The sequence below is a fragment of the Camelus bactrianus genome, chromosome 6 (assembly GCF_048773025.1).
Source record: "Camelus bactrianus isolate YW-2024 breed Bactrian camel chromosome 6, ASM4877302v1, whole genome shotgun sequence".
NCBI lineage: Eukaryota > Metazoa > Chordata > Mammalia > Artiodactyla > Camelidae > Camelus > Camelus bactrianus.
This window is the reverse complement of record NC_133544.1, coordinates 40551546-40578594: the sequence shown is the minus strand read 5'-3', so window position 1 is coordinate 40578594 and position 27049 is coordinate 40551546. Positions and strand designations below refer to the sequence as shown.

Genomic DNA, 27049 nt, shown 5'->3' with positions numbered 1-27049 from the left:
TAAGATAGGCTCAAGGATGTATTGTACAACACAGAATATAGCCAATACTTTGCAATAACTGTAAATGGAAAGTAACCTTTAAAACTGTATAAATTTAAAATTTAAATTAAAAAAATTTTTTTAAATGCATATTAGTCCATGCAACAACAACAACAACAACAAAACAAGTTCTAGGGGAAGAACTAAATGAAAGCAAAGGAAAAGAGGAATGGATAAAAAATTAATAAAAATTAATCATTGTTAGTGAATTACATTACTACAATCCTATGTGGGGTGAAGGTCCCTGGAAAATTATGACATGATTAAAAAAATCTCTTCTTCCTTATGAATTTAGCCAGGGATTGCAAACTTGATTACCATGAACAAAACAGGTATTAAAAAAGTAAAGAAGAGGCAACAGTGTTTGTCCCACCTTGAAGACTTTCAGATTTAGAATTTTTTAAATGATGCTGGTCAAATGATCATGACCATCGACCTAATTCCATGTATGAATTGCCACAATGACCCCTGCTTTAGATTCTAGTAATGTTGATGATTGATGTTTGCCCCAGTCCCGAGGCATCATCTGAGTTTACATAAAATTTCTCTTACCTCTGTGAACACTTATCTCACCATCGCGTCATTGTCATGGGCTGAATTGTTCCCCAAAATTCAGATGTTGAAGCCCTAACCCCCAGTACCTCAGAATGCAACTGTATTTGACGATAGGGCCTTTAAGGAAGTGATTGAGTTAAAATAAGGCCATTGGGGTGGGCCCTAATCCAGTCTGACTGGGCTCCCTATAGAAAGGGGATATTCTGACACACAGAGACAGCAGGGATGTGTGCACACAGAGGAAAGACTGTGTGCAGACACAGGGAGAAGATGTCCATCTACAAACCAAGGAGAGAGGCCTCGGGAGAGACCAAATCTGCCAACACCTTGATCTCAGACTTCTAGATTCCAGAACTGTGAGAAAATAAACTTGTGTTCTTTGAGCCACTCAGTCTGCGGTAGTTTGTTGTGGCAGCTCTAGCAAACTATCACAGAAATTATACAGATACACGTCAGCATCATCAAAGAGGCTGGAAGTTGCTCCAGAGCAAAGGCTGAACCCTACTCAGTAGGCCCCCTGACAAGCCTAGTGACACAGTGGGGGTAGTTACTCAACAGTTATGTATTGAGGGAACAAAGGAGTGAATTTTCTACAGATTGTATTGACTTTCCAACTTGGAAGCCATTTAAAGTTTTGGTACATCCCCCTTTGTAATTAAGAGAAAGAGACAGAGATTGAGCAACTTATTAGTGAACAGGCAAAAACAAAAATCCCAGGACACTTGAATGGAAGTCTTCCTGAAGTCGCTGGCAACCAGCAGCCAAGTGAATGGTGCGAGGGGGCAAATTGGGTCCTCTTTTCTGTTCCGAGAGATCAGCTGCTAGAAGAAATGCAACAATAGCCTTCAGGCCTCCTCATGTCAGCCCTGACCCCTGACACACCTGGGGCTGTGTTTTCTCCCTAATGGGGTAGAGGCCACATCCCCTCCCTCCCACGGTTGTAGGCAACACAAGATCAACATCCTCCTGGGGTGCAGGGGAGGGAGGGGCCTCAAGTTGAAGCACCCCACCGCTCCCTACTGATGATGGTGAAACTGTTGGAGTCCACAGGCCTAAAACTGATGCTGCGGGCCTTGGCCATTGATCTGCAGGCGTGCAATTACCTAGACTCTAGGCCATATTTTCCCAATTTGTTGAGAACTATATCATGTGGGAAAGAATTAAAAGGTTTACTAAGGTCAATACAAACATAATTTATTGCTTCCCCTCAGTCAACCAAGCTCATCTACTTAGGTCTGTGACTAGTTAGCCAAGTTGGTTATGGCATTGTCCGCTCAGGGGCAAGGTCAAAGTATCAGTTTACAAAATTGGTGATTTTCCCTCTGTGGCGCAATCACAGATGACTGCCCTAATAATTCAGTATTAGTCTGGTCCCTTAAGGAACCTGGAGAACAAATCTGTATGGAAAAGCAATGCAAGCCAAGGACGCTGGTGGAAAACTGCCTCAAAGTCCACGTCGGGATAGCAGGTCAGGAATTTCTGAAAGGACCCATTTCTCAACCTTTAAGGTCTAGTTCAGATTTTGGTGGCTCTACGAAAGCTTTTATTTAAGACAATGTGTGATAACCTTGAGGACTTCCACATATTAAAGTATAAATGGCAGGCTGATTAATTCTCTTTTTAAAAATACATCTATTATTTTATTTAGGTATCTAGTCAGTCAACTCTGAGTTCTTTGGGATGTTTGTTTCACACTTTGTGGTGACTTCACCCTGTTTTTCTTTGACCCACAGGTGTTGATGGTCAGAACCCATACATTTGAGCCCTGTGGATTTCCCAGGCCTTCATTTCTTCCCCACACCAGTTTGGTTCTCTGCCTTCTCATCATGTACATTATCTGTTCTGCTTTCCAGTTCACACTTGACCAAGTGTAAAATCTAAGATGAAAAACAAATAGCTTTGATTTCTGCTACAAATTAGCTTTCTCCACCAGATCAAAACACATTGCAGTTTCTCTTCCTGGTTTGATCTTTTCCTTTCTCAGGCTGTTCTGATCTCATCCCTCACACACGCACACTGTCTTCGTAGGCCTCCTTGGTAACCTGGCCTAGCCCCCCATTTGGAGGCATTCCTGTGATACTGCTCAAAATGAAAGATAGCTTTCATTTTGAAAATTATAAATATTAATGTTCAAGATGAAATTGTGTCATAAAATGAGTTTCTAAGTATTTTTGGCCTCTTTCCAGATCAATCACTTTGTAAATGGATGACACAGATTCTTATAATGTCTTCATATTTCCCTAGGTTAACAGACTAGGCAGAGTTTCCTATTGAAAAGGCAGTTTAAAAGAAGAGACTAATTTGCATACCTGAGAAAGAAATATAAAAAGCTATCAAGTAATTCAAATCAAATGTAAACAAAAGTAAAAGTCAGCACTAAAAATGTTTGACAGCTGTGGTCTCCAGTGCCTGAGTAGGTTCCTTATTTTGTAGGACTGCTTCTAAATGTGTTCAGCCTAATGGAACACTTAGGAACAAACTGCTGAGTTAAGCAGCTGTTACAAGAAAATGACAGCGTAATATTAAGGATACTCTAAGCATCTCCTAATGACAACAAAGGACCATTCTCAAATATTAAACAATTCTAAATTAAATAGAATGATGCCACTTGATGGCTAGTAATGTTCATTGGAAGCCTGGAAATGCTGCCCAACAGCTAAGAATCATGTTAAACCTCTGTTCCATACAGCACCTAGAACACAGGCTGATAAGCCTTAAAAGTACGTATCAGTTGGTAATTGATTCTCATGTTAGCAATCTACTAAATAGAAGTTTCTATACACTATGCCATGTAGGTGAGGCAGTATTACAAATATTGTATGCCACTTATTTTAATTTTGCAAGTTTAACCATACTGGTTTTCTGCCTTCAGTGTTCAAATAATCTTTAAAACAAAGCACACCAAGGGTTAGCTAGCTGGCTGCATTAAAATGATAAACAAATTTCAATTGATAACATGTAAAACATTTTCTACATCATGCTCTAGTTTTTTTAAGCTAAGATGAAAATTATGTGTGAATAATTCAGATATACATTTCTGGTCACTATGTTTCTTTATACTTTGGTTAAAAAAAAATTGTTCCTGGATTATAAACTACTACATTTTACAGAGACTGTATTTGCTTAATCTGCATGCCGTAAAGAAGTAGTATGACATATATGAACTGGACAACTGATTGTACTTATTTATTGATGAGAAGAATGATGATGTTTTACATACAATAAGCCCAGTCAAATCCCAGTTCTTCCAGTTTGCATGCTGGCAGAATATTCACCATATTCCAAATAGGCATGGCTTAGGAGATGAGAAAAGAATTTTCCCAAAACTTTCAAAAGAATTAAAATGAATGTTACTTTTGAAATCACATTTCTGTACAATCAGCTTTAACTTTCAGTTAAAAAAAAAAAAAAAGATCATTTTCCAGAACACATGAACATACTGCCTTTTACACAGTGCTGTTCTCCTGTGAATCTGGACAAGTCTTCATAAACATTAATTAATTCTCATGAACCTTATGACGCCCACTTCCCAGCGCAAACTATTAGGCTGGGCTGGGTGGCGCGTCAGACGCTCTGGATGCTATAATTACATAACAGTTCTCTGACCAGTGCTCATCCGCGGAGCTCACCTGCACACCAGTGCATCTCTGGACGGTGGATCATGCAGCCTGGTCTACAGAACACTCAGTGCCTTTGGCTTTCATTCCTGACAGCACTGGGACCACAGAGCATCCTCTAAATAGGAGGTGGGGCCCTTGGCCCTCAGCTAACCACAGCATGGCCAAGCATGGGAAAGTTTTTGCTTTTGAAAGTTTTAAACAGCAAGTGTTTGTTAACCATTTAAGACAACAGAACAAAGCCAATAAATTCAAGGTGTAAGAACTAGTGTCTTCCATGTAATTTACTCCAAAGCACTCTATTTAATGCAAATTCTTCATAGTATATCCTAATGTTCTGCTTCTCCAAGGACTCAGAGGATGGCCAAGTGAGTTAGATAAGAAATGCCTTTGGGACCACAGGCTCACCTTGCAAGGCTAAACACCCTAAATTCAGGATATTTGTCTTCTCTCTTTGACCTCAGACAAATTAAAGCATGTACAGAACTGGTTTTCTCTCCTCTGTGCAGACAAGCTCCAATCTTTTTTCTTTCATCAACTTTTTAAACTTAGAGATGAGACTGCCGTTAACAAGAAATTTAACTTGCTTTATTGCAATTTCTTGTCTAGCTACATTTAGTGGGTCTGTGCACACTTTACAGTGTAATTGGAGGGCATATTTTGTGTTCTGCTCTTTTGATTAAATATTGCTTAATAAACAAGTCCAGGTATTGGTGTAACTTACGCTATAGTCGTTTTTAACAAGCATAGAAAGATTATTTCCAGTCTTTGACTATGATAACTTGTGTTGATATCAACTTATTTGAAAAAGATGACTGTATTCCTCTTCGGATTATTTCTATGAGATGTGTTCCCCAAAATGTCAGGTCCAAACAATTTTATAGATTTTATTGCAGGCTACCCATATGCCCCAGAAAAAATTAAATGAATACCATAAGTAATTGCTGGGTGTAATTACATGAGCTGTTTAGAATAACCTTTGAGTCACGATGTAAAGTTAAAGTTGTATTAATATGCATTGTAACTGCAAGTGACATGTTACATTTTTTCAAGTGATAGTTTACCATTTGTATTTCCTTTTGTGCAAAATAGTACTTCCCAAAATGTAGAATGTGATCTGTGAAATACTTCCTCTCCTCTCTCTCTCTCTCTCAATCTGTCTGAATAAAATTATATCATATGCATTTCATCTGCAGACACTCCTTCTAGGGACAGAATGATCTAATGCAAACAAGAGGGGCAAGGTAACCACTCTCCCGGAGCTTTCACTGCAGTGAGATGATCCGCATGCAGAGACAGAGAGAACTTCAGATGACAGCCAGTGAACACAGACTGAATCCCATGTCTGAGGAAGCTGGAAGCAGGGAGCCCTTTCTAAGTAGCTCATCAGAAGACCTTACTAAGGAGGCATCTGAGCTGAGAACTGAACCACAAGGAGGCCAGCCTTGCGGTGCTCTTGCAGAACTTCTCAGGCAGGAGGGGGACAACCGCCAGAAGAACACTGAGGCAGGAAGGAGCACAGGTGCTGGTACACCAGGAAGGAGGCCCGCGTGGCTGGAATCTAGAGGACAAGGGAAAAGAGGCCTGAAGTGTCCTCAGAGAGCTAGGCAAGGGCCGAATCATGCAAGATACCAGGTAGGGTTGAAGATCTGTGGGCACAAGGGCGTACGTACTATGGTACTAAGTTGATGCATCCCTGGGTGGAGCAAGGTTGAGCAGGTTTCTCCCTGGTGTGGCCTCTCAAAGCCTTTGAAATGTGAGTATTCATTGTAAACTTCCAAGAGAAGAATACAGGTCCCAGAGCTCCCCAAATGTACTTGGTCATGGCTTTGTTTTTTCAGAAAAGCACTCTTGAGACTATTGTTTCGAGGAAAACGTTTGGGCCGATGCAGTGGCCAAAAGCAGGGGTTGGATAATCTGCTTTTCGGCCAAAGCCTGCCGCCTGCTTCTGCACAGTCCCCTCAAACTAAGAATAGTCTTCGCATTTTAAAATAGGCTTTAAAAATCAGAAAATTTCACAACATGTGACAGTCATGAAATTCAAATTTGTGTCCATAAGTACAGTTGTTGGAACGCATCCTACATGCTGTTCACTCTTCTCTCTGGGGTCGTGCAACATTGGAGGGGTGAGCAGTTGCACAAGAGACTACGATCCACAAAGACTAAGATACTTACTGTCTGGCCCTTTGCAGAAAAAGTTTGCCCATCTCTGGTCTAAGGCATCTTTTCCCTGTTATTGACTATTAATCTTCCCCTGGACCTCAGATTATAGCCATAATTTACGTATTTCATAGTACATATTAAGTATGTCTTATTCCATACTCTATTGTTTTGCCTTTTATATTTTGTTACATTTTGTTCTAAATTTTTTTAAATTTCTACTCATCAAACCCCGTTTCTTTGCCTTGAAATAGTACCCTCAATTTCTTATGGAGTCTGAATGGGTATTTCTTCAATAGGCTGGATAATAAGTAATTCAGTTTTCCTGTACTTAGAATTCAGTTATGGTTATCTCTTTAATATGTTCAGACATTTCTGAAGTTGGGTGTATACGTCTACATCAAATCACATTTGTATGCTATCCATCTAACCAAGCAGCATTTCTTAGTAATTCCTGTACCTTCTCCTACATTGCTTCTGGTTTGTCAGGTGTTAAGCTCTAACAATACTTTAAAGCTGTTTCTGAGCTGTTTATTTCACTGACCTCTTTTTCTATTAATAACCTAATAATAAAGGCTTCTTATAAGTGTCATTTTATAAAACTTTTTTATCTGCTTAGGCCAGTCTATTATTACTTTAAAACTGGGAATATTCTCCATCCATTGACCATTTGCATGTCTTTTAAGTGCCATATAATACATGTAAGATTTTAATGTTAACACAGGGATGCAATCAATTCTTTATAAACTCATGTTTATCTCAGTAGATACTTTTCTGTTTAAAACTCTGGGTACCATTTTTAACTATGTGCATACAACCTGAATACAATTTCATTGTAAATGATTCTGGGGAAGATAGAAGTCTTCTCCTGACTCTCCCCTCCCCGTCACACTCCCTCCCCAGAGTCACACTTCTCTTAGAGAAGCCTAAAAACATTGTCAATGGATGAAACACCGAGGAAGAGACCACAGATCCTTTTATCCTGTTTGGCATTTTCTTCCTCCAACATTTCCCTAAATTTACTTAAAGTCACAGTGACTCATCATCATACATGATTGATCGCAGGGAGATACGGCTAGATTGAGGTTCTCCCACAAATGCTCAAAATTTAACAGTTTCAACTCAAAATCACACTTTGACTTCTCACAGCAAATCTCTCAGAATTTTGTAATTGCCCCATTTGACAGAGATTATTAAAGTCCTGGTTTCTCCCTTCAGATCCCTGTGACTGATCTCCCAATTTGGAAATAACAGACACATTAAAAGAAGCACAGCAGACCTCATGCTAATGAGAATCTGAGTGTTCAATCTTCTACAATGCTAAAAAGTCTCCTTTATTTACGGTGATGGGTCTCGCTAAGGTGGGGTTATTTGGTTAAAATAAATTAGGAGCTCGTCCTGGAGAATTGCTAAGTGACAATTAAATAAACAATAACCTACACAGGGGCAGGACCTTGGAGACCATGTTTAAATGCACAGCTGAGTTTGGGGTAGAGCAAGCAGGAGAGCCAGTGACAAACATAATACAAAGTTGAAATGGTGTAATTCCACGCAGAGGGTTGTCAATGCAGTAAAAATCTCCTCTGAGTACTTGGGGTCTCTATTAAAAGTAAAATGCAATGTCTGTAAAGAAGACAAGGAGGGACGTTGGCAGGTCTGTTTTCCTGGAGTTTTCACCTGCAAGTCTCCACTAACTGGCCAAACAGCGCTGGCAGGACTGTGCTCTCAGCAGCTGTGTGCTAAATCCTACAGCTCTTCCATCCGGAAAAGCTGGTTGATCTCAAGGTAGATAATGAGCAAAATAGTCTGGAGTTTTGGAGTCTAGGGGAGGGAAAGGTTGATCAGACCCACTTATCACACTCCTGAGTCTTGTAAGATGGTGGGAAAAGTGACTCTTCCTCTCAGTGGTGCCCACCCTCTCCTTCCCAGCTAAATGGAATGCTTTGCTATGCAAATAACAAGTCTGCTCTCAGAGGAAGTGAAGGACTCAGGAGAGTAAAGAAAACTCATCTTCTGGAGGTAAATAAACTCTTTTCAGATACTATTGAACAAATTACCTCTCCATGCTCTAAAAGTTCTTTTAGTGCCCTAAAACCTCAAGATCACCTGAGATTAGTTTGCTCTGTTGAGGGTCAGGCCTCATAAGGAGTGAGTCCCGCTGGAAAAACATCTTTTGTCTGTCCTAGTTAAGGCACACAAAAGAAGCATGTGGAAATCACTCAGCAGCTAGACATCTTCGTTTAACCCCAGCCAGCTGGAATCTGAGGTTGCAAGTGTCAAGGTCGGTTCTGAGCCAAGTAACCTAACTGAATAGGTTTCCACTTGATAATTACTGTATTTAGATAATCCTGCCTCCTTTTCCCATCACCGTCAGGTCCCAAGAAACCTGGTGTGAGAAGTCAGGGCAAGAAGATAAGGGACACACCGAGTCCAGTAGAAAATTGCTCAGCCAGTGGTTTCAGAGATCTTTAGCACGTCTCTCCTTCTCTGGTGCACAAGAAGGAATATAGTCCCCAAATGACCAAATCAGGTGGCTACAAGTCCCACAGTATAAAATTGTCTGAGCCCCAGATGTCAGGTAACCCACTTCTTAGGACACTTAAAACAAACAAGGAGTATTCTGTTTAGTACTAGAGTCACATCATTTAAGTCGAGCCTTAAGAAGTCAGTAAGAATCTTAATGAAACTGGGAAGTGATGCCCACACCTCTGCTATTATAATCAGGTTGCTTAAAATTACGAACAAACTGACTAGTTGTATACCTCTGCTATTTTCATGAAGGTAGGTGATCCACATTAACATTACATAAACTAATCACTGGAGACTCATTCTATGTTAAGGTTGTAATACTTATCTGAAGTTAAAAATACAGAACACAAAAGAAGCTTTATGAAATTTTGTAAATATATGAACAAAGAACAAAAAACAAATAGTTGTTTTAGAGTAAAAGCTGTAAGCAAATTTCCCATCTCATAAAAATGTTTTAAATTTCATTTCAATAAAAACTAGAAATAATAGCAACTGGAATGAGATATTACAATTGCACATTAAATACTGGAGTCTGCACTTTCTGGAGGTGAAGTTAATGCTTTGGGTTGTACAGCTCTCACTGACCAGTTAAAGTTTTAAGTAAGTTCTCAAAGGATACACCTTTTTCTACTTTGGAATCCTACATGAATTCAAGGGACATTTGGTATAGCCTTAACTGTACCTGTTATCCTAGAAAAAGAGCACTCGATTATTTTTTTCATAATTATCAACAGAAGACTAGGGTAAATTGAATTCAATTGGACCTTCTTTCTCCCTATAATGTCTATATCTTTGGGCTCTTCACCTAGGTCTTACCTCAGTAACAAACTGCTTTGAAAACCAAATGACAAGGATTAAATTAACATGAGGCTTGAGATGAACATAGTCATACATTTTCTCAGCTGAATCATAGACAGCTCCATGTAGCATGGAGTCAGTTGCTGATGACAGAGGGACAGGGAAAACAATTGCAAGAGTAAAAGAAAGCGTTCAATGTTTTAAACTCTGTGTGCTTTGAATCCTTTAGAAAATCATCTGCTGGCCAGGCCTTTAGTTAACAAAACTGGAAGAATATATTGCTAAAGTAATGGCAATGAAACTATGCAAAACTAGATTCTTCTTGGACCTTGGGTAGGGGGTTCAAGGATTTAGGATGGGGGCCTTGTTTTTTAAATATTTTTAGAAATTAAGTTGTAAAAATTCAAGAGGTTAATGAGATTTTCTTCAGAGATGTGATACCTACTGAAAAATGGACTTCAGAAATTCTCATTAGTAACATAACTCAGCAAATCACTGTTCCATCTTCTCTTCCTCAAATTTCACATTTTTGAAGTAAATATTTCTATAGCAGTGAATCCTCTGGAATTTTCCCAATAGTTTGTTCTGAACAATAGAGCAGCATTTATATTTCTCTTCAAGGTTTTCAGAGAATATTTTGAAAAGAGGGAAAAAGCAGAGACAACTGGAATTTGTTTCAGTTAATACCTTAAGTAAGGTGACTTATGAATGGTAATTTCAAATGGCCTCCTTACTGAGAAAATATTCTAAATCCTTTTTCTGGGATTGATGAAATGTTGCACACCTTGAATTTATTTTTCAAAATTCCCAGTGTTTTCTTTTTTCCAAAAATATTACAACAATCCAAAATTTTTCCTAAAACAAGCCACTTTTCTTCATTGGTGACCACTGCAGTTTTGACCCGTTTATTTGTTCTGCCACTAAGCGCTGAAAGCATAGGGAAATGGGACCCTTGCAATACAACCTGGGGCCACATTTTTAAACACTCAATCTATTTCCAGTTAATTTAGTTTGTGAAATTGTGCTAGTCTATCTTAAATGGTTCTCCTGACTAATTCTGCATCAGTTCTATTTTTTTCTTTCACTTAAAGGAGGCACTGGGGATTGAACCCAGGACCACTTGCACACTCTAACACTGAGCTATCTCCACCCCCCTCCCCCATTAGTTCTAATTTGACAGTCTACCAATTATTCTAAATTTCTACAGGGAATACTAATAACTCTGATTCTCGGGTAATGTAAGGTCACCATCAACACTTGTGCATTATTCTTTTCATTTTATAAAGAGTATGTGTATATATAATACAACTTGCTCTGTGTTGAAACAAAAGTACCATTAGGGACAGTTTGGAGACTTGGGCCTGAAGCTTTATTCTCCTAGATTCCCCTTAGGTCACACCATTCTGAGCTCGGGCCTTTGGGTCGCGGGTGAGGGGATCGGCACTGTGGGTCCCTGGTCCAGAGGAGGTCTGCGGCAGAGTCTAGTTTTACGGGCTTGGCATCTGGTTTCTGAAAGAAATGAGCCGACTCCACTCAAGCACACCCAAAGCTGCTCCCATTCCCCTCCTTCGCCAACAGCTGGGGAAGGCGCAGGGGCAGTTCAGCTGAGCCTGGGGCTCTGCCTTGTGAAGAGGTCGAGAGGACAGTTGGCGCGACGTGTCCACTCTGCGCTCTGCTCCCCATCCTCCCACGCCCCACTCGGTCCCTCCAAGATGCTCGTCCACTGTGAGTTCCTTAATTCCTGCTCTCCATCACCACGGAAAACCCCTCAAGATCTCGACCCCTCTCGCACCCTTCCACCCAGATGAGCTTTCTCCCCAGATTCCACGGCTCCGAGTGGCCGCTTGACCCCATTTCACAGGAAATGTCCGGACCTGCCTGCGCTGATCAGATCCCTCGGTCTATGCACCCCGACTCCCGAGGGCGGATAACCTGGACTGGTGGGGGTGGGAGAGACTGAAATCTGCGATCTGGCGGGGGCGGGGGCGGGTGCGAGCGGAGGCCGCCAGGTGCACCAGCGGGTCCCGAGTGGGAAGGACGCCCCACTGGCGCCCCCGCGGCCCCAGGGCCAGGGAGCTCCGGGAGCGGGGGTGGAGGGGGCGGAGCCAGTCCGCAGACCTTGACATCAGTCCAAGGCCGGGTGATCATTGGGGTCTGCCAGCTCCGCGGCTGCCCTGAGCCCTCTCAGTGTGGCGCTGCCCGGCGGCAAGGGGGTGGTGGAATGAAGCATGGTCAAGACAGAAAACAAAGTCAGCAGGTCACCTGGCAGGTTCAGAGCGAATTACGCAACGAAAGTCGGGGAATGTGTGATGCGTTCCGGGCCCATCCCCCGCTCCCCCAGCTATTTTTTTTCTTAAGCTCCTAGGAAGCCGGTTTGAGTTTAAGAGTTGGGCAAGGATCAACCGAGCAGCTCCTCTGATGTGGTTACGCCTTTGTTGAACTCCTCGAGAGCGATTCTCCCTCCCCATCTTATTTTAAGTAATGAGAACATTACTCTGAGCAAAAAAGATATGGAGGGGTTGGAGGTCAGAGCGGGGAATGGCAGACTTAATCCAAAAGCAATGACGAGATTCACCCTATAGCTTCCCTAAAGTACTGAGTCCAGCATTAGCCCAAAATGTAAAATAGTGAAACCTAAGTTAAGTCATCACACACATTCAATTCCTTATCTTCCCGGACCTCAGGACTATGCCTTCCAGCAGAATTTAAAGAGTTAAAGCTGGCCATAGCTGTTGTTTTTCATGCTAACATTTGTGGCATTAGGACTATTTTGTTAACTAGGTATATGCAATTCACAGAATTTCACGGTAAATTCCCCAGACCAAATATTTGGCTGAACAAATAAACAACATTATCCATTCCTGAAAATAAGCCAGTAGAAGGAGGGGGAAGTTGAGGGGGAGGGTGGTTGCTAGAAAGTGACCTGAGCCAGACTGCCACTGGGCTCAAGATTCGCCCTCGGATAATTTGTCCAAGTGCTAGAGATCTGTGGGTTCTTTTTCAATGACACGTACGCTTCAGAAAGTTGGTGGAAATCGGGCAAAACAAAATGAGACCGCCTGAGGGGAACCCATAATGGGCTTCCCCTAAATGATTTATTCGACCTCCTTACCATTAATCAAAGGGGCAGTGACCTGGGGGGCTAGGGGAGGGGGGAAGCATCCCTCTTTGCAAGGAGTTTTGGAGGCACTGTGGAGTCTTGCTGCCTTTGCCTGGGGCTCTGATCTCCTCTCTCCACCTGCGCTCTCCGGGGAGCTGGGGCTTTGGCAACCGCTCCACTTCTATTTTTATTGGTTTCCACTAAGCTGCTCCTTTCGGAGGATTGCAGGACTTCAGTAATTAAAAACAAAAATGAGTCCTGCTTCACCCACCCCACCCCACCCCCAAGAACACATGAAAGAGTGTGTGTACATGGGTGCTGGGGGTGCACACTCACTGCCAACACGGCCACCACACTGCCACCCATGCCTACATTGTCCTGACAGAGAATGCACTCTGAACCGCCCATCCTGCAGACTATATAAAGACATTGCTTTTGCCTTAAACCCATCCAAGCCCATGCAGATAAAAAGCACATGTAAGAAATGAGCCCAAGCAAGCTAAAATTCCAGGGCATAACCTAGTTGCTAGTGGCAAGTAAGAAAAAGCAAAGGTCTCTCCTCTAGTCCTCTTAGCCCCTCTATCCATGTGATTCCAGAAAGCCCTTTCTTTGCCTTGCTGGCAGCCCTGAACTGAGGGAGACTGTGTAAGCACATTAGCATTTTTCGTTTTTACTTTGGCCAAAAACTGAGCTTCCTCCTTGAAGAAACCCTGGCTCAGAACATTACAGCCACCAGGTGTATCACTTTCTGCCCAGTTCCAAGGCAGGGGGGAGGGGTGGCAGAGAGACGCAAGGAGCTGGTATTTGACCTGAGAGATTCTAGACAGTGGAAGAGTTTCACAATTCCTACTTAGAAATTCTGACCCTTCGGTATCTGACTCCATTACCTGCCACCCCTCCAACCAACTCAGTCTGTTGGAATTTTGAACTCTATGAAAGCCTTCATCTGGGGAATAGGAGACAAGGGGGAAAGTCCAGAAACACTGGAGAATTCCACCTTGTAGTATATTAAAATAGTCGTCACCAAACTTTTTGAAGGTAAGGCACATTATTTGTTTTATTGGATACAACCCAATTCTCAAACTCCCCAAAACTCCTGTTTTTTTAAAAAAAAAAAAAGCACGCACATACATACACACACACTCATATGTGAGTGTGCAAATTAGTTTTGGTTTGAAAATACAACATTGGTGCCTAAAATATAACTGGAGACACCTTGGGGTATCATCAAAGCAGAGGTGAGAACCATTTCCCTAGAGTTGAGACTCTTCTCCATCACACTTGGCTGGGACACACCTCTAACAGGTGAACAAAAACAGAGGATGTACAAGGAGCCCCAAACAGAGTCTTTAATCTGGCCTACTCCTTTCATCCCACTGTTTCTCCAAGGCATGTGTCATCCAGATGGGAGAGGATGCTGCGTCCTTGTCCTTGTTAACATTAAATAGAAATGGAAAACAATTCATCCTGGCAATTACCATCCTCCACCATCAGTTTACTTCCTGTCTGTCCAACTTAACCACCTCCAGTTACCACTCTCTGACTTCCATCCTGCCCCCAGCCCCACCTTAATAGAACAAAATCTCATTCAAAAGAGATGGGGCAGAAAGAAGAGAGGAAGGATTAAGGAGAAAAAGAACATAGTTTACCTTTAAAATAATGACTCATTTTATTTTTTCTTTTAATACGTAGTTATAAATATATTTTGTCAAAATATATGATCAATATGGTCAAAACATTTGCACATAAAGTCATAAATAAGGTCAAGGTGAATGTTTAGGTTTTTTTTTTCCTTTTTTTTTTTTTTTAAGATAAAAGTCCAGCTATAAGAAAGCAGTCTGTGTAGTGTGTAGGTGAGTAGTGGATGGATGTGTGTGTGTGTGTGTGTCCCCCCAAGGAAGGCCTGACCTCAGCGGCACCCACAACCCTCTACTACCATCTCCTGATAATTTTTCAGTACCACCTTGTCATACTCATCCAGGTACAGCATGGAGATGGCGCTCAGTTCGGTGGGAACACAACAGGCTTTGGGGATACTGGAATTGACGGAGTTGACCAGGGTCTGCACGATGGCATGGTTGGTTGAGTTGAGGTGGTCAGCCAGTGGAAAGGGGCAGTCTCCGTGGCAGTAGAAGGCCTGGTAGCCTGGTGGGGCCACAATCCAGTCATTCCAGCCCACATCGCTGAAGTCCACATAGAGCGAGTGGCGCCGGCAGTTCTTATTCTTCTTCCGGGCCCTCTGTGGGTGATGCTTGGGGCTACGCTTGGCCCTCCGGCGTCGGGTCAAGGCATGTCCCCGGCCATCATGGCCAAAGGTGACCAGGAGGGGCCGGAGCTGGGCCCAATCCCCACTCCCTTGAGGTAACGATCGGCTAATCCTGACATGCTGGCCCTGGTGGGTCCGTGTCTGATGGAGGTGGGTCACCTCAATGGCCAGCCCATAGTTCGGCTGTTTCTCCCGGGTCCAGCGAAGGACGGCAGGGCTCACATCAAAAGCTTCCCACCGTGTCACATTGTGGTGAACCAGTCTTGTGTCCAGTAGTCGTGTGATGAGGTGCCCGGGCACCACTTCTGCCGGGGGCTTCATAACCTCATAAATGTTTATACGATGGAAGCCCTGCTCCCAGTCAGGGCCCTGGTCCACCTGCTCCCGGAAGAGTCGAAGCTCTGCAGACGAGATCACCTCGTTCTCTGGGATGCTGCTGAGGTTAAAGAGGAAACGAAAAGCAGAGTTTTCGCTGGTCCCTGGGATGTTCTCCAGATGTTCTAGGCACAGTTGGGGAGGAAAAGAAAGCACATGAGCTTTTCAAGAGTTTGAAAAGTCAAGAAATAGCTAAGAGTTGGGGGGACGAGTGGTGAATTCTGCTTAGATAGTGAAGCCTATTTGGGGGAAATAAGCATACCTTGTGATTTGAAGGAGCAGATAAGTGGGGCAGCTGGCAAACTGGTGAAACTTAGCTAGCATTCAGCAAGCACCAAAGACAGAAAGATCTCCCTGCCTTCTTTATATGTCTAATAATTTCCATGTGTCAACTCCTTACTCCACCACCATCAGACTCCCCTTTTAAAGCCCTCTTGGCTTTGTGTACACAGTTTTCTTTACAAGTGGTTGTAAAGAAAGAGGGGCCAACAGAGCAGAGGCAGGAGGAAACATGCACACAACCACCCTCTCCCTCTTCTTCCACTTTCGAGTATGTTACTAAACATTTCCCCAGCGATCTGGGAAACACAGAGCATGCCTTGTTGATCATGTTACAGAGGGGAAAATAAATTCCAACACAGTAATGATGCTGGTGGATTAATAACTCAGATTTACTTTGGAAAAGAAACATCCGCTAGGAAACATTCAGATCGGATTACAAGGCCCCTATTGAATAAACCTGACAAACACACAGCTGTAATATTAAATTCAGTAGGTGCTTTGGAAAAAAAAGGCAGAGAAACCTGGCATAAAAGGCTTTGATATAGCAAAAACACACCACGGGGGCTAGACCACGACTGAGTGGTATCATTCCCCTTCTCCCCAGCCCCTCCCCTGTCTCCAAAAAAACAAATTTAGCCACAGCTCTGGAAATGCTTTGGAGGTAAGCAGCTCAGTTCCCCAGCCTCCTAGATTTGGGGCTTTGATGTAACCTGAACTCTTCTCCCCCAGGGCTTCCACTGCTCCACCAGGCAGCCCTCCTGGCCCTCCCCAGCCCAAGCTGGGTACAGGGACTAACCTTCATGGTGGAAGCTCCTCACGGTGTTGGCCCGACTGGCGGGGCGCTCAGGATACACCAGACCCGTGCTGTGTACCTGTTCTTCCTCCTCCTCCCCAGACTGGAGCCGGTAAAGATCCCGCATGTAATCCGGGATGACTGCGCTCTTGCTAGGCTGCGGGCGGCGGCGCAGCCCGAACATCTGCAGGAGTGTAGCCTCGAAGTCCCGAAGGAGCTCATGGCTCTGCCCTGAGCGGCGTCCTCCCGCGTGGCCCTGAATCTCGGCGACTTTTTTCTTCCCCGTCTCAGGTATCAGACTAGCATGGCTCGCGCCTCCTAGCAGGACTTGGCATAATAAAACGACCATCAGCATTCGGTTACCAGGAATCATGGTGTCTCTGGGGAGGGGGAGGAGGTGGAAGGTTAAAGAATAAATAAACACCAATAACTAGAGAGAAATAGAGATGTCTCTGCACACGCATATAGGGCTGGAGATAGAGGGTCAAGATGTACAACAGGTCAGAGAGATCAAGTTTGTGTCTTCTCCCTCACACACCCCCCACCACCAGCTGCAGCCATGCACGGCCTGAAAGTAGGAATTGCCCTGTAATTACTTGGTCTAACTTGTTTACAGTCAAATAACCCCAAATCAGATAGCCTCCATCCTGTTAATCTTTTTTTGTCCCAACTGCTATCTGAGCCATGATCTCAGCTTGGCTTCTTCAAGGATAAACAGTTAACATTGAGGAGGTAGAAAAGGGTGGGGGAGGGAGAATTAAAATGCCATCGCTCTCCTCTCCACTTCAGACCTTCTGCCTCTCTCCCCCTCTTTCTCCACCCGCCCTTCTTCCTCCGCCCTCTGAGCCCAACTTCCACAACTTCCAGCTGGTTCGGAGCAGGAGGGAGGGAAAGCAGAGAAACAGGGGCAGGGCGAAGACACTGGGCGGCAGGATCTGGGAGCTGACCGAATGGCTTGGGGGTTTATTTTACTGTGGCTGGTGAGTTTGAAATGCCCAGCAAAAAGCATCTGATCGCTCCCGCTAGCTCACTCCCAGGGAAGGCTGTGGGGGATGATTCCAAGAGTGTGATCTCTGTGAGTTTTGACAAGCAGCTGGAAACGCGCCACGGGGGCACTGGGCGCTCCCCTGTCAAGTGGGGAAGAGGGTGTTTAGCCCCCGGAGCTGCGGACCTTTCACCTCTTTAGCCCCCTCTCTCCCCTTTCTTGTAAGGCACGGATTTGAGAGAGATTGAGAGTGGGAGCAAGCAGCACTTTAAATAGAACTGATATGTTAGGCGCACAGCGGCCACCAGGCCAAGAAGAAAGCGACAGCGCTGCCAGAAAGCAGAGTGTGGACTCTGGAAGGAAGGTCCGACGGGAGGGACACGAAGCGAGCACAGGTGGGGAGGGCAGATTGAACTCCCGGGAGGAGGGAAGGAAGAGGTGTCTACTCACTGACAGAAAACAAGGCATATAATAACAGTCCATGATTCTTGACAGCCAATCTTGAACAAACTTGCTGGAAAGGCTCAGAGGAGCTGCGGCAGTGCGTTGCTCTGGATGGCACTACGGAATGGCTCCTAAAATGAATATTTGAATATAATGAGACTCTGGCGCAGACGGACTCTGTTTTTCTTCCAGCCCCTCTGAGTCACGTGAACGCAGAGGCCCCGCCCCGAGCTTCGGCGGGCGGCGAAAGGGCCCGCGCGCTCTCCTCCGCCCCGCTGCCCGCCCGCCCGCGGCCCCGCCCCCTCCAGGAGAGGCCAGCCTCCGCGTCTGCCGCCGGAGCCTCCTGCGGTCCGGGAGGAGGTCCGGGAGGAGCTCCGGGCGGCGCTCGGGCGACCCCTCGGCCGATCTCCGGGTCCAGCGCGTGGAGGACGCGGTCCTCACCTCTACCTGCGGCCTTCGGGGCTTCGGGGGCTGGGCCCTCGCGCCAGCGGCCTGAAGCCGGAGGATCTCGGGAGCATTGCAGGGGCTGCGCCTTTCAGCGCGAACCTGGCTCAAGTGGGGCCGGGATCGGGGGTGGTGGAGGCTCAGCGGCTGAAAGCCTTACCATCAAGGGACATTTAAAAAGGAAAGTGCTGAGGGACACACACGCGCGCGCGCGCCGCGCGCGCCCCCCTCCACTTCCTATCCAGGGTCTCCCCGAAGCGAAATACTGCCCCAGCGACAGCTAGATTCCCCGCCGGCGGACGCCTGCAAGTGTTCAGAGAAACTGGGCAGCCGCTTTAGCTCCCAGCCAAAAGCTGCTGACCCTGTCAGGCAGGGCGGGAGGGGAGATGGTTAGGCGCGGTGATCGGTGTGGGAAAGTGATGCGGGAGCGGCCGGTAGGCTCTTTTCTCGCTTCCTTTATGGAGAGAATCTCCGCACCGCGGCGTCCCCCCACCCCGAGCAAAGCGAATCCCCAAAGAAAGTGGTCGGCGGGCCATTCAAGGGGCAGATTCTCAAAGAGGCGTCTCCTCGGAAAGGGGTCATCACATGTTCCAGGTCTCAATGTCGCGGAGGTTTTACAACTCCCGACCCGGCACAGAAAGAAAATCCCACCGCGCTCCCAGGAGAAAACCGTGAACAGCTTTCGGCCTGCGCTCGACCTCTGCGTCTGCGTCTCTCTCTCTTCCCCTAGCCAGTCTTTTTTAAACCACTACTCCTCCCCCGCCACTTCCTCCCCCACCCCCTTCCTCCTTTGCACCAGCTGCAGAGTCGCAGCAAATATTTCTTCAAGAATTTTACCAACCCACAGCTCAAGGGATTACTGGGCTGTCCTTAAGCTAACCGAAGATGCTGCACGCGTGGGTCGCTCAGCATGGGGGCCTTTTCGAAACCCTGATCCATGCAACCCTGCGTCAGCCCGGGGCCGTCCAGGGTCCCGAGTCCCAAGACTCCCGCTGCAAAGCGCGCGACACTCGGCCGCCCTTTCCTGAGGTCGTTCCCAGTTCCTGCCTTGGGTCGCTTCAGAGCTCGATGGCTCATGTTGCCGACCTCACTCTCCCCTACAAATTTGATTTTCTTATTGGGAGCACTCTCAGGAAGGCTTGGGCGAAGAAGAGTAAAGGATCAAGCGCTTAGCCCTTCCTCCCGGGCGCGGCTGCCCGGCGCCGCCCGACACCGCACTGGCCGGGGTGCGGAGGCCGCGGGCGCCCCTACGCGACCGTCTGCGCCGGGCGATAGCCGCGCCGCTTTTTGAGCGGTTTAAGGTTTTCCCGCTCCCGCGCCACCGCTGTGGCTGACTGCGAAAGAGTGGGAAGAGCAAAGAGTTTGGTTGAGATGCCTGGAACCCTAAAAATGCCCCATGGGAGGAGCTCCAGAAATAGGAAAAGCAGACAGAGAAGGGCCAGTCCCCGCAGGCGAAGGGCAGTGGAAGGCGCGGGCGCCCACAGTCCAGGGACAATCCTCTGACCCTAGGAATCTCCCAGGGCGGCAGCGGGAGCGCGCGCTGCGCCTAAAACCCAGAGGCTGGGAGAAGAGCAGGTTGTGTTTCAATTTCAGATTCAGCAGGATTCGTCTCTAATCAAATTTTTCTCCTCTGATTTTTTTTTTAATTTAAAAAAGCCTAAAAGCACTTTCATCTCTAGAACTTTTTCTTGGTGGGGAGGGGATGGAACTCGTGGCGACTATCCTTTATTTCCCTGCCTGAGCTTATCCCCAACGCGTTTATTCAAAGGTGGCCTCAGTTTACCAAGTCTATGTCTTTGGGGATTTTAACATCTTACAAAGCCTTCAGCCCACAAACCGCGATCCTCACAAACTATCCACCTAAGCGGTGCCTTGGAAGCGTATGAGGCCGCGCGGGACCCGGGAATCCCGATACCCTGTCCCGTCGGCTCCGGGGCAGGAGGACCAGTAAGAGCCGCGCGTCCGCTGTGCGTCTCGCCAGGGACTCCCTGAAGAACGCAAACACCGCAGGAAGTCGTGTCCCGGATCAGCTAGCATCCCGGCCATCATCCCTACAGACCGACACCATGAAATAATAGAGGGAGACGCTCCTTGGATGCTTCAAGTCAACGAAAATAGCTCGTGGAGTTGTGTTGGGCAGCTGTGGTCTACCAGCTCTCGGGGGCTTTCGCCTGCTGGTGGCCGGGTCTGGTGACACTCTAGACGCAGCCTCTCCAGTGGTGCGCACGCTCCAGAAGCAGCAGAACTGCGCTCTCCACCGAAGAACTGGCCCTGGTTAGGTGTTCTCTCTCCACCTGGTCGTGCCTCAGCCCCCTCACTCTCTCCGGACCTCACAGCCGGCACTCCCTTTTCTCCCCTGGCCCTGTCCATCTGGGGATCACAAATACTAGTCCACGGGCAACGTATTCCACTAAAGACCCCACAGTCTTTCCTAATGACCTTCAAATAAAGGTTTCTCTTTTCTCCTCTCCTGCCCCGAACCTACCAAAGGTGGAAATCTCCCCGGGGTCACGGGACCGAGAAAGTGGTCTGGGTAGAGGCAGTAGCGTACGTGGAAGTGTCTTTCAGTGCCAGCATCCCTACCTCTAGCACTATGATTGGGGGGGGGGGAGACAGAGAGGGGAAGGCCACCTTTTGCCTCGGCCACAGCCAGAGCCCCTTGTCTCTCTCCTCAGAGATGCGCCCTAGCTCCCCTCCGCCCCTCGCCAGGTAGCCTCGCTCACCATAGGTCCCTGAAGAAGCGGGCTCGCCAGCAGCAGCTCCTGGGGACCTCTGAACGGCTGCAGTGAACCTGGGCGAGGGCCGAGGACTGGGGCGCAGCAGGCTCGAGACGGCGCGGACGGGAATCCCATCAGGGAGAGAGGCGAGACACTCAGCCCGGATCAGCAGCGGCGTCGCAGGCTCACGTCCCTCGGCTCAGATGCCAAACTCACCTAGCTTCCGGGCGGAGCTCCGCTCCTCTTCCCTCCCTCCCTCCTCCTCTGCCTTCTTGCATCTTCTTCCTCCTCTTCCCTCTCTCTTTCTTTCTTTCCTTCCTCCTCCTCTTCCCCGGCAGCCCCTCCCTTCTTCCCTCCTCCCTCGCTCGCCTCCCTTTCTGGGATGGGAGCCCCGCCCACATCCTCCCATCCAGCCGCCGGGCCTCGCCTCGCAGGCCCTGGTCCCGGAAACCCGGGCAGCGCCAGAGTTCGCAGCTGCCGCCCTGGCTGGGACGCCGCTGCCTCCAGCTCAGAGAAGCGGCCGGGGCTCACCTGGGGACCACGTGCAGAGGTACTAGAAAGCATGCACCGACTAGTCGCCGTACCTTCCAAAAATACCCATGGGAGTCTGGGCTTCCCTGCGTTTAGAGTAACTGCTGCCCAAACTGATGATTAAAACACTGAGTAATCACCATTTACCCCGAGTAATTAGAGATAATGAAACACCTCTAAAATCAGGTTATGGAGAAAGGAGCTGTTGGATTGGTTTAAAGGGAGGCCTTCCATAAACTGTTAAAGGATTTTCAAACGTTGAGAAACAGGCTGTGCGCAGAGCTGTGTGCCTAAAAGACGTAACTTTTTGGCTATTAAAAGATGACTTTCCTTCCAAAACATTTTTAAAAATGCTTCTTGTGGAAAGCCTTGGTGATGACCCTCAGAAAGTAAGCCCCAATAAACGGTCTCCTTCCCCACCCCCCACCCCTCTTCAGACCTAACCCTTTTGAGGATAGAGGTGGCTTAGAGACAGGCTGGGGCCACGCTTTTGCAGTCCGAAAAGTCTGCTTATAACTCAGAAGTACTCTTACGGACTGCCACAGCAGTTATTTTTGTTGTTGTTTTTGATTTTCGTTGTTGTTTGTGGGCACCTAGGAATCCTGAACCTCAGCACACTGACCTTCTAAGGAGGTAACAACCACAGAAGCAACAACCTTTCTGGCCACAAGGAGACAAGAAAAGATACCCTTTGGTCTGTTTTTAAAGGAGGAAGGGGGATGAGGAGTTGGCCCATTCCTACAAGAAAGTGCTATTAATCATATTAGCAGGGAGGTGGAATGTGTGGCTTTAAAACCTTCCCACACAGGAGCTAATTTCACACAGTGCCTCTGATGGAGCATGAGAAAGATAGCATCATCTCTGTTTTACAAACGTGGAAGGGGAAGGACAGCCAGGTTAAAGGGACCTGCCTGGAGCCTTGAAGTAAATCACAGCCTCTGCTCTGGAGTCCTGAGCTACTTACTGCCGCAGGGCAGGGTGGGGCTGAGGGTCACCACCCTGAGCACCGGGTAGGGTAGCCCGGGGAATGCTGAAGGATGGAGCATTTCCTGCCCTGGATTTCTTACCCTGGGATAGACATTGCACTTCACTGTCTCACGCAGAGCATTTAGGTCTTTACTTAAAAGGATATTGGTCCAGGGTATCCCTTCTATAAAAACATCACCTTCACACACCTCCAGTATTTAGAAAACAGGAACTACTTCCTGTGTGGAACACAGATTACAAAGGGTGGGAAGTGCACGAGATCAGAGAAACAACTGTGGGAGCAGGGCCCCGGCCTCCTGCCATCTCTTCTGTTAGGCCTGTACGTTTTTTTAGACCAGTAATGCATCAAACAAGAGAGCCAAGCTGAGTGGCTTTGGGCAAGTCCTTTCATTCTCATGGGCCTCAGTTTTCTCATCTGCAGAATGAAAGAATTACGCCAGATAATTCCCATGACACTTTTTAATTTGAAAATGATTTAAATTTTTAATTGAAATTTTATTGAACATCAACCTTCTTTCACTTAAATCACTGCTGAGCTCAGCTCCTCTAATAACTTCTGATTAAACAGGGTAGGGCAGTGCCACCACCCGGAATGGATGACTGACAGTATACCTCCAGCCTCCAACATAATCAAAATTACATTAATTATTAATAATAACAACACAGAATTGAAACTCCATTAAATAGTTACCTAATGTCCATCCTGGGGCACTAAGCAGTGTGCTCCTTCAGTACACTGCCTGGAGTAAGGACAGATTAAATGTTCACCAAGCCCCCTAAATCAATCACTATTGTTTTAATGATTAACAAAATGTGTTCCTTAATATTTAAACTCGAAAACAACAGTGATATGCTGTGCTTAAAAGCAGGGCTTTTTTTTTTTAAAGCACCAGATAATTATTTTTTTCCTTTTTTAAACCCAAATGTTTTTGGATGCTAGCTATTATCTCATTTTGCTGAAGCCCAGATAATAAAGTGGCCATTGGCCCACCCATGAGTCTGTGAAACTCCTGGTCCAGGAGTTTCTAATTAAGCCCCCCCACCATACCTGGTTTAGACCCTGATATGAATCTTCAGATGTGTAGGGAGAATGCTTAGTTCAGTTCTCTTGGGACAGCTTTTTTCCACATTTTAGATGGGTGCAAACCATCTATTATCAACTTCCTTTACTCATTCCTCTTCTTTTTAGTTTCCTCTCTCTCATGCCAAAGAACAAATTCCTTGTTGGCTAGAGAGCTAAATCAATCACAGCCTAGAGATCAGAGTTGGTGAGAGCGATCAGTCCATACTTTTCCCTATTCCAAGCTAACTTATGCATCTGAATGTTTTTATAGAGCATAATATGATTGGATCAAATGAAACTGTATCCTTCAAGCATATAGATTAGGAGGAGAAGTCTGTCATAATTCAAGAGCAACTATTGTTGCTTTGCTGCTACTGCAGAATGAAGCACATTCATTTGTTGGGTTTTTCCTGGAAAGCATCTGGAAAGAGTAGCTGGACAGGGAGCCCTTAGAACAGCCTTTCTCAAGGTATGTTCTGAGGACCATAAGCTTCAGAACAAGGCTGGAGGTGCTGATGAAAATGCAGATTTCCTGACCGTGCTGCCTGAGATCTGGACCCAGAAATGTACATATTTCACAAGATTCCCTGATGATTCTGAACACTCAAAAACTTAAACTACTGCTTTAAGTTATTTCACTTATATTCTCAGGGCTGACAGACACCATTAAAAGGCTGATACCAAGACATTATTAAACAGGCAAGGAATATACTTGGCTTGTGCTTTATAAATTGTTGAATATGGTAATCATAGCATTACTATATCCAGAGAACACCAAATAGGTCTTACAAGTGAAAAGATTTCTAATCCTACAGATGGAGTAGTCCTTGCTTCTAGGTCCTTGATTAAAAACCCCATCAAGTCTTCAAACATTCTTTGCTAATGAAGTGTCTTTTGAAGCCATGGGGGTACTTGGAAGAAATTCCCAGCATCACTGCTGACTTTTGAGAAGCAGCAAGATAAATTGGAATTGGAATTATGAAGGATCTCAGAAGCCATTTGTTTCTCTTATTAATATTTACCATTTATCCTATATTTGCTGTCTAGCCCTCATAATAACCCTCGTAAAAATCTCAGTTCTACAAATGAGAATCTGAAAGTGAGAGAGTTGCTCAAGGTCCCAGAGCTAGTAGGTGGTAGTCCCAAAATTCAGACCAGCTCAGTTTTTCACCCCCACAATCCCTGAGCTGGGCCTGCAGAGAGGTGGAAGGATCCCTGTGGCCACAGTTCCTGACTTGTCCTGGGGGGCTGTCCCAAGGCCAGGACACCAGCTGCAGCGCTCTCCTTGCAGCATGCTCTTTCAGAGAATTTCAGTTATCTTTCTGGTTCTTAGAGGACAAAACAAAATCAAGACCCAGAAGCTTATCTCCTCCTGCTCTTCTTATTACATAGCCCACCTTAGGACAAGACTTCATGTGACCTTCCCGGAAAAGGTTGTGATCTTGAGTAAGAGGCTGCTTACTTTTGCTGGTCTCCATTTCCTCATTGTAAAATGTGAGGATGGACCAGATTCCTCACAGGTCTTTTCTCAGGCCCCGAGATCAAGAAACAGTATCTCTACGAGTTAAAATCACGGTCAGATGGCTTAACGTCTAGAGTCTTGGTTTCTTCATTTGTAATCTGAGAGTAATAATTCCTATTTTATAATGTTTTTATGAGCATTAAATGAGTTAATGTAATAAAATGGCAGGCACGTAAGTGCACAATAGATATTAGCTATTATTAGTCTTTGCAAAGGTAACGATTATATGAGCAAAGGAGGTGAAGAGCCACCCTGGTCTTGAGTTTTATTTATGGTTAGTGATAAACTTTTTAAAGGAGTGGTTATATCTCACATTGATTTTGTAATCATTGGCACTGCACACATCTCCGGTGTTGACTGAATATAGGCTGTTGACGTGAATTTGCACGCACTGAGTTAACAACCATTACGATTTGTCTGTACAGATCTGACCCAAGAGCATATCTGTGCCAAGATAACTAGTGCCTGTCAAAGCAGACAGTCGTAACTACTGAGAGCAAGGAAATAGACCAGATGACTTATCCAAAGCATTTCTCATCTCTGATTTTTCTGATCCCTAACACTTCTGACTTTTAACAATTTTTCTTTCTACCTCTTGCTAAAATGTAAACCCACTTCCTTTTCCCTGGTCTGCAGAAGAGATTTAAACCTGGTTGCAAAAATTTCCTTCTCCAAACATTTGAGACTGCTGTCAACCCTTTAAATACCTCACTCAAAGCTAAATAATACTGGATTCTAGTATTTTCTCATGAACAAAATAAAATGTTACCACCACTTCAGTTCCCTGTGCCTTACATTGTTGTCTTGCTACCTTCTGAAACATGGTTGGTTTGTTTTTTTAATCCTTTAAAGCAGACCATCAGAAATGGACCGAGAACTCTAATGAAGACTCCAGAGAGATCAGACAGATGAAAAGGCTGCTTTTATGTCTTAACATGTTTAACATGTGGATGGCAGACAGGGCATGGATATTGAAATTCCTCCCTTTCCTCGGAAGGGTTATGACAAAGAGGATGGGAGTGGCATACAATGAAGGGTATTTGGCTCCTCCCTGTTTTAGGCTTCCTTTGCTTAAAAACTGGTCAGCTTGCACCCACCAGATTCTACAGCAGGGATGCTTTTTGGAAATAAATTATTATGTAATGGGGCAAAAAGGTTAAAATCTTGGAATGTCTTCATTCTCAGCGCACCATCCTTCTCATTCTCTTTCTCTCCCTGTCGTGCATGAACAGTGTGACCTGCATGCAATGCAGTGTAAACATTTTGGAAGCAGAGTCCTACATGGACATCAGGCTGTACCAAATGTTTCCCAACCAGATGTCAACTAGGCAATACCATCTAACATTCTCCCCTCAACTCGTGCTTAACAGCTTTCTAGTCTTTTGCAAGAAAAGTTTTGTCCAAAGGGGTATATGATCCAAGAAATTTTTATTGTGTAAATAAAACTGGGATGTTTTTACAAATAGCCTAAATATTTCAAGGTCCTTGGGGAGGAAAGTCCTCGGCACCAATGTCCTTTTCAAGAATAAAAGTGTATTATTTGTAATTTCCTCAGGGATTATGTCTAGATGTAATAAACACTCAAACATGCTTGTTGACAATGCTCACTTCGTGAAAACTCATCAGGTTGTATACATAAGACTTGTGCACTTTTCTATTCAGGTTATCTTTCAAATACTAAAAATATTCTTTTGAAATGATTTCTTACATTTATTTTCTTTGACCATTATTTGAAGTCTACCAGCAAGTGATAATGTTTCCAGTCACCTGAGGCAACCAAAGGGTTGCAGAAGCAAAGCTAGGAGAAGTAAGATCTGTAGTCACGTGGTAGCCGCAGCAGGG

General features: G+C 45.5%; 1 protein-coding gene across 4 annotated transcripts; it reads right to left on the bottom strand.

The window, feature by feature from the left end:
- Window positions 1-14442: 14442 nt before the first annotated feature.
- BMP4 (bone morphogenetic protein 4) lies at window positions 14443-21382 on the bottom strand. 4 transcript variants are annotated; one of them, XM_045522034.2, is made up of 4 exons: window positions 21321-21382; window positions 17950-18074; window positions 16518-16841; window positions 14443-15564 (listed from the first exon to the last, which is right to left on the bottom strand). In XM_045522034.2, the coding sequence occupies exons 1-4, from the start codon at window positions 21380-21382 to the stop codon at window positions 14708-14710; spliced, it is 1368 nt and encodes a 455-aa protein (XP_045377990.1). In that variant the 3' UTR covers window positions 14443-14707. The 4 variants fall into 4 exon arrangements, with proteins under 4 accessions (XP_045377990.1, XP_010960475.1, XP_074221606.1 ...); XM_010962173.3 differs by lacking the exon at window positions 21321-21382 and adding an exon at window positions 21111-21320 and having other exon boundaries at window positions 16518-16894; XM_074365505.1 differs by lacking the exon at window positions 21321-21382 and adding an exon at window positions 18385-18519 and having other exon boundaries at window positions 16518-16894.
- Window positions 21383-27049: the final 5667 nt, after the last annotated feature.

Excerpts from the sequence above, each read along its gene's own strand:
- BMP4 (XM_045522034.2), bottom strand. The coding sequence starts at position 21,382 with ATGCAAGAAGGCAGAGGAGGAGGGAGGGAGGGAAGAGGAGCGGAGCTC. Across the intron at positions 18,075-21,320 it reads GAGCTCCGCCCGGAAGCTAG|GAGCCATTCCGTAGTGCCAT; the intron begins GTGAGTTTGGCA and ends TATTCATTTTAG. Across the intron at positions 15,565-16,517 it reads GAGGAGCTTCCACCATGAAG|AACATCTGGAGAACATCCCA; the intron begins GTTAGTCCCTGT and ends AACTGTGCCTAG.